This window comes from Copadichromis virginalis, linkage group LG17, assembly GCF_057382275.1.
Source record: "Copadichromis virginalis isolate Kocher_CV1m ecotype Utaka linkage group LG17, C_Virginalis_male_GT1.1, whole genome shotgun sequence".
NCBI lineage: Eukaryota > Metazoa > Chordata > Actinopteri > Cichliformes > Cichlidae > Copadichromis > Copadichromis virginalis.
In genome coordinates, this window is record NC_140634.1 from 10,627,259 (window position 1) to 10,634,612 (window position 7,354).

General features: G+C 36.6%; 1 protein-coding gene across 3 annotated transcripts; it reads left to right on the forward strand.

Annotated features, from left to right (window-relative positions):
• Positions 1-606: 606 nt before the first annotated feature.
• Positions 607-5,680, forward strand: LOC146689016 (uncharacterized). 3 transcript variants are annotated; one of them, XM_085436974.1, is made up of 5 exons: positions 607-799; positions 3,039-3,090; positions 3,918-4,073; positions 4,307-4,402; positions 4,572-5,680. In XM_085436974.1, exons 3-5 carry the CDS (start codon positions 3,960-3,962, stop codon positions 4,809-4,811), a joined length of 450 nt encoding a protein of 149 aa, XP_085293100.1. In that variant the 5' UTR covers positions 607-799; positions 3,039-3,090; positions 3,918-3,959; the 3' UTR covers positions 4,812-5,680. The 3 variants fall into 3 exon arrangements, with proteins under 3 accessions (XP_085293100.1, XP_085293101.1, XP_085293099.1); XM_085436975.1 differs by lacking the exon at positions 607-799 and adding an exon at positions 2,138-2,196; XM_085436973.1 differs by lacking the exons at positions 607-799; positions 3,039-3,090 and having other exon boundaries at positions 3,619-4,073.
• Positions 5,681-7,354: the final 1,674 nt, after the last annotated feature.

The following is a 7,354-nucleotide window of genomic DNA, read 5'->3' on the forward strand; positions in this document are numbered from 1 at the left end:
TAAAAAAAACTGTTAAAAAGAGATCACTACAGCTGTTATTAAGGGATATCATTGCTAATTAGTTAAGAGCCACAATTAATAGTTGATTTTGAGTTGATCTCTTGTAATTTAATGTTAATGTAGTTAAAACAATATTATGCATAGGTGTGATAAAGTGGAGTAGCGTGCGTGTGAACAGTGTGTGAAAACCTCACAACCACCAAGGAAAAAGACTAAAGAGCTGTCAAAGGTCTGGAAAGATGTGCAAATGGCTGGAAAGATGAAAGAGGTATAGAATGAGCATTTATTACTGCTGGTATCAAACTGCATTCAAAGGTGGTGGATCAGCTCAAAACTGCACAGGAGTTTTTCATGATCTGAATGCAGTTGGGACCACGATCACCAAAAACACCACACACTGAAATTCTGCAGTGCCCACAAAGGTCCCCCTACTTAAGAAGGCATATTGTAGAGCTGTCTACGTCCACATGTACACTGAAAAAAGTGATATTGTCTCCTTTTAAATATAGCATATTATATTTTGGTATATCTTTTCAATTCAAATGAGTAATTCCTGTCTACATATATAATTCGAGTAACTCCAGAATACATTCCCTGCGTTTTAATCCAATTAATTTTAGTTAATTAAATGTAGCTCAAAATGCTTAAGTATGTTTTTCATAGCCTCCTGCTGGGCCATTTTGCGCATGCGTTAGGACAGGCCACCATTTTGCGCGCGGACTGAAGAAGCGGACTCTTTGTGTGCTGCAAGCGGGCTTAAGTTAATCGCACAACTTCATATAAAGGTGGTCTAGCTTCGGTAAGTAAACCTTTTACGGTCGTTTTTGTTTTATTTTTTTACCTCAGTCAAAGCATGTTGACTCTTTAAGACGTGTGCACATGGAGAAAGAAGTCTAAGTAGTTGTACACCTCTGAACTTTGTCATGAATTTGACTTAAGCTAGCTATGTGCTCTATTAGCTACTGCTCTATTAAAAGAGTAATTGTATTGATGCGTTAAAATGTCATATGTTTTTAGCTTAGTTCTTGTGGCACACTTTGTACTAACAAATTATGGAACGAGGCAATTTCTCTGTAGTTAGCTGTAAAGTTCACTGTACAGTCGCCTGCAGTTTTAAGTGGAGAAATCGTCCCTCCCGCCACAACATTGGCATTAAGGAATAGTCGGGCGGGGGAGGGGGCTTCTGAACGCACCTGCACAGTCAGGGGTGCAGTAGGAAATAAGTAGGATTGGCGTTGCACAACGTCTTTTGTGCAGAAAAAAATAATGGTTGTAAACTGTGGAGGAGAATAACTCAGTGGTTGCCAAAAATGTGAGATCAAAAGGCACTGAGAGTGATGTTTGTCAGAACTGAAATTAACTCAGAAAAGAAGTTGCTTCACTTGATAGAGCTGTTGAGTGCAAGACCTGTCAGCGGTCTGGTTTAGCATTTAAAGCCTCGCTACGTGCTTCCAAACCGCTGCATTTAATCTCAGAGAAAACTAACACAGAGAAGTAAAGCAAGTGTGTAAGTTCATCTCTTTATGTTTGCATAGTATTTCCATGTTGAGCTTAACAACCGATGTATGGAGCCACAGCTGGACTGGCTGTCGGAGTTTTGTATTGAGGGGGAAAGGAAGCGATTTGTTTTATACTTCAGCTAGAATGAAAAAAGACACAAAGCTGGAGTTATTCGGTGTCTTCATGCTGAACAGCTAAAACTTCTTCCCTCATTCTCCCCCCTCCCTCTCCTGTTGCTACTTCAATCATGAAACTGATCGATTATCAGGTGATCGGCTTTTCTGTCGCTAGTCTCTCTCATTTGTTAGTCACCCAGTTTGCGCTAGAAAGAGGAAAACGGCAGATAAACAACAGCAGCACGTTTAAGCTTGATAAGCTGTTGCTAGAATTTTTTTAATATTACTTCTAGTATCCGCTTATGTTTTCTGGAGCCACAGCCGTAATAGCTGCTGGTCATGATAGTTTGGATATGTGGTGAGAAGGAAACATGAAGGTGAAACCAGGAGAAGTTTTTACTGAATCATTAGAGCTGAACAGGTAATGAAGAAACAGGTTTACATTTTAGGTCACATGAATGAGTTGAAGGGAAGTTATGAACTGTTTCTGAGAGACAAATAACTCCAGGATCCTTTTTTAGGTAGCTGACAGCTGGTAACTGTGCAGGGGCGGATCTAGCAAAGTTTTGCCAGGGGCCAGGTAGGGCATTAACAGGGAAAGGGAGACACAAAGACATAATTTTCTTTCTTATTCTCATTTAAAATGTCTAGCTTTTAATAAATAATTATTCTAAATCTTACTACCAAAGTGGTGATCTGGTTAAATGTATAGAGATCCATTATTGTATGTAGTAAATATTAAGTCTAATATATGCCCTAGTAATAGTAGTACATATAGCACTTTTTCCTTTGGGAAGGTACGCTGTCTGCGCTGTCTGCAACTGTATTGAAGAAAAATGTTGAATCAAATTATTATAGAAAAATAATTGATTTCTGTGCATTAAAGTAGATTACGTCAATTAAGCATTATCAGGCGGAGGGTGCGGGGTGGTTTCCTAATATTTTTGCTGGGAGTTGGCAGTCCTATTAGTTAGTTTAATATTTCTATGTACTGTTTAGAATACCTGAATAAGGAGGATGGTGTAAGTTTTTTAGGTTGATCAGTATTGCTGAAGTATAAAATATTTTGGGTGCAGTGTATTTTTTGCATACAGGTATAACAGAATAGCTTTAATGTTTTGTTTTTAAAACTGAGTATGAACTTATACAAAATGCAGCAAAATATTTATAAAAACAGTTTTATTTATTATAAAAAACACTATATCGGATTCATATCGGCATCGGCAGATAATCAAATTTATGATATCGGTATCGGACATAAAAAAGTGGTATCGTGCCATCTGTAGTTTGCACAGAGGCACAAGTAAGATTTGTTTTGTTACAAGGGAGTATCATGAAGTAATGCACTAATGGCTTGGAAACGGTAATTGTTTGTCTTTCTAAAGTTTTTTTTTATTTTTATTTGTCTTCCTTTTCTGGCAGATTTTCTTCCCCTTATGTGTTACTGTTTATTCAAGAAGATGGTGTTATTTTGGTAAGTACATGCAAATTCCTTACATATTTATCACAACAGTATTTGTCACAGTATTGCAGGGACAAGTTTATCTATCTCATCTTAAGGGTTCTTGTGATTATTAATATTGATATTAATTAATATCAATTAATATATATGATTAAATTTCTTTTATCCAGGACAAAAGAAAAAAAAAACTTGCGAAAGTGAAATGAAAAACAGGAATTTAGTTCTTGTGAGTTAAGAGGATGCAGAGCATAGGGTTAGATGGAGGTGGATCATTCACTGTGGTGATCCCTGAAGGAAACAGCCAAGAGAAAAAGGATCAGATTGCAAAAAAAAATGTGGTTTGTTTGCATACATGAGTCTTTACGGTACCCACAGGACTCCTGAAGTATAAGTACTCTGAAGTTTGCAGAGCAATTTCAGAGATGTTTGGGGCTTACATGGCAAGCATGTTTTTAGTTGCACATCTAAATTTTCTCTGCTCTCTGTTGCTGATGGCAGAGTTCTGCCCCGCTGACCTCACAGGTGAGACACTCCCACAAAGAGCACAGGAAAATGTGTTGCCAACCACCTGAAACAGACAAATATCTGCTTTTTAAAACCCTTTAAACCCGTTAAATGGACTGATGCCATTCATTTCTTCTTTGATTAACAGTAGTAACATCCTTCATGCACTGTATACTAACCCATATGATAATCATGCTTTATGAAGTGATGGCAATTGCATTGTAGCATTTAATGAAGAAATAACAAAATAATCATACCAATGATTAAGCACCAGTCTTCTTTTTTTCTGTGTGTGTGTGTGTGTGTGTGTGTGTGTGTGTGTGTGAGAGATACAGGTAAATGCTGAATTCCAGTGTATTACAACACTTCAACTGGAGATGACCTTCGCGGCACAGTTAGACAGAATTACACCTCAGTTGATGACAGTTTTCCAGAAGAAGGGCGGTGTTTCTGGGCAGAAACTTGCCCACCACTTGCAGATCATGCAAGAGGTAAATCTGAATATTGCAAATTCTATTTGGATTTCTTTTGTCTTAAGTGGCAGGTCACTGGTGAGTCCAATAAGCCGTTTTAGGTGACCAGCCAAGCAATCTAAATTTTGAAATTTCATATATAAATTTTATTTACTATGTTTGAACTGACATATGATAAAATTTACTTATTGCGAATGTCAGACATTGTTCTTTTTTCCAAATTGGTTTAATCAGCAACTCTCTTTAAACAGGCTGAAAGTGATGTTAAAGTGAAAAGGGAAGCAGTTCTCAGGGCACTTTGCCTCTACCTTGGTGAAGAGGACGGAAGCCTTATTCGGGAGTTCTTTGTAAGTCATTTAAGTCATTGTAAGCAAGTCATCTATACACACACTTTTTAGATAGATATCTGTGTGTGTGTGTATTACACACACACACACACACACACACAAACGACTAGATTGGAATTTAATTGTAGAGTTAATTGTTTTTTCTTTTACCTTTTTATTAAATGTTTAGGACATTGAAGGAGATGATATCCAGAGAGACCTGAAGAAGCACACCATGGGCATTTATGTCATCAACAGGGAGGATGGACAAAATGGACATTATGATGACATTGGAATATTTGTTGAAGGGGAGATAGTCATGGACAACATTGGATCTCTGGCCCAAGCTTGTGCATTGATGCTTGGAGTAATCTATGCACTAAACCTAGCCTTCCCCAAGGAATTGAAGGACTATTATGAATTCATTTAGAAAGTGTTGATGGGATTCGATGGTGAAAAGCTCTCCCCCAAAGTCTTTGGGCTGAAGAACAAAATTGCTACTGGATAGGAAGATTTCTAAAATAACACATCAAGAGAATGCTGTTATGTAAATTACCAATGACTGGTGCTCTTGTGAATAGGAGTGAAACTCTTGTACAACCATCATTTGTTCTGTGTTATGTTTCGATTGAACATTTTAACTTTCAATAATGAATGTTTCACGTGTGGTACATTTGAGTAGCTTGAAGAGCAACTTTGTAATTATTCAGTTATAGCTGCTGCCCTGCGTATAATCAGTGTTAACTCAACCGGATAAAAAAAAAAAAAAAACATTCATGATTACCACACTGCAGCACACTGGTAACACTTTAAAGACTATTAATTGTTTTGAAGCGAGTATGTTAGGTCAGAAAATATGTAAAACATTCAGAATCTTCAAGGAAGGACTAGAATGGAAAGACAGTGGTCAATAAGCAGTAAGGAAAACACAAGTTTAATTTTAAGTCTAATTACCTTATTAAAATGCAATTTCTAAATATGGATCGCAGAACAGCAAGTCTGAAACTGGTTAGTTTGTGGATGCATCAGTTTCTAATTGTGATACATTATACTGCTGGTAGTGTTTTATTCTTTTATGTAAGGAGTTTTTTTTTTTTCTTTTTTAGAGGAAGAGAAACATTGGTTAACATTTCTCTTGTCTGTTGTTTCTGTTTTGTTTGAATACAGCTTTTTAAAGCTACTAGTTCATAGGCAAAAGTTTTGTAATTTGTATTATACAAATTGCAGCAATTTCCCTTAGAGATGTGGATTCTTATTCTGTTTGCAACAAATTTTGCATTAATAAATGATGTGAAAGAATGTTGTAGTTTTCATTATTGACGTTTTTAAAAACTACAAATCAGGGTAAGCAATATTTTTTAAGTAAACTTAGCTTAATTGAAATAGAGAGAAATTAACAATTTGATTTGAATATAAGTTTGGGACATAAGTGTAAAGGAAACAAATTATTCTGGTACATTTAACACGACCTTAGTTGGACTTACTAATAATATTTGACTAAGACGTATCCACAACAGTTAAGTTAAAGTAGCTTAAAAATATATGTTGGTTTTACTCGCTTAAATTAAATTCAGTGTACTTAAAAAATATTTCTGGATTCAAACAAATTTATTTCGTGCAACCACTTGTCATAAAAAAATTGAGTAAATTGAACAAAACATTTTTTTCAGTGTACCCGGGTATTTTTGAAAACACAGATTTTTCGATGCGTTTGCACCTTTCGTCCACACGTAAACTGCGTTTTCGGTCACTGAAAACGGAGATTTCTAAAAACGCCTGCCAGGGTGGATATTTTCGAAAACTCAGTTTTTGCCTTTATGTGTGGATGAGAAAAATGGAGAAAACGCAGCGTCAAAGGTGTGCGCCTTTTTTGACGTCACACTGTGCGCCACGTTATTGTTTCCGTGAAATGAATTTCTACAATACTGTTACTGTTAACTGTACTCTCTGCAGTGTTTAAATGCTTACATATACACACACAGTTACTGTCCCTCCACACATACGACTCTGTTCTGCTTCTATGCCCCAGCTTTGTTTACTGTTTCCCACCGAGGCTTCTAGACTTCTGATTGGCCAACATTTCTACACGGTTAGGAATATATCGCCACCTGTTGCTTTGGCATGTTCCTACCAGCGTTTTCCTTCATTTCTGTGTTTACGTGTGGAAAATCTCCATTTTCAAAAATACCCGTGTACGTGTGGACGTATACTCAAGGTGAACATTTATTCAGTTTCGTTTAAATATTATTTATGTATATCGCAACAACAGTTGCCTCAAGGAGCTTTGTATTGTAAGGTATAGACCCTAAAATAATAGAGAGAAAACGCCAACATTCAAATGACTGTCTATACCTATTGCAGTGTAATTAAGAAAGTGTTCAAGGTCACCTTATTTAGCTCTAACTATATGCCTTATCAAAAAGGACTGACGACTGTCTCCCATTGTAATTTCAAATACCCTAGGAACCACAAGTAAGTGAAGTGAAGTGCTCTATTAGGGAGATGTGATACTATGAGGTCTTTTAGAGATAATGGGGCCTGGTTATTTAGGACCTTCTATGTGAGGAAGAATTTTAAATTCTAGGGATCCAATGAAGAGAAGCCATTATAAGAGAAATATACCCTCTCTTTCTAGTTTCTGAATTCTGGATCAACTGAATAACAACTGATAACAATGAATTGCAATAGTCCAGCGAAGTAGAAATGCACGCAGGAACTAGTTTTTTTTTTAACATTACTCTTACAGTCTGTCTCTAATTTTAGAGATAATGTGCAAATGTAGCAGAAAGCAGTCCACATTGAAGGACAGATTCATCTATATTATTCTGAGAAGGCGAGGGAGAAAGTGCTGTGGTCAGATTAAAACCAAAATCAAGTTCTTTGCCATCAACTCGACACACTGTGTCTGGAAGAAGACAAATACTGCTTATGACAAAAAGAACAGCATCCCCACAGTTAAGCATGGCATTGTAT

Excerpts from the sequence above, each read along its gene's own strand:
- LOC146689016 (XM_085436974.1), top strand. The coding sequence starts at position 3,960 with ATGACCTTCGCGGCACAGTTAGACAGAATTACACCTCAGTTGATGACA. Across the intron at positions 4,074-4,306 it reads ACTTGCAGATCATGCAAGAG|GCTGAAAGTGATGTTAAAGT; the intron begins GTAAATCTGAAT and ends CTCTTTAAACAG. Across the intron at positions 4,403-4,571 it reads GCCTTATTCGGGAGTTCTTT|GACATTGAAGGAGATGATAT; the intron begins GTAAGTCATTTA and ends TTAAATGTTTAG.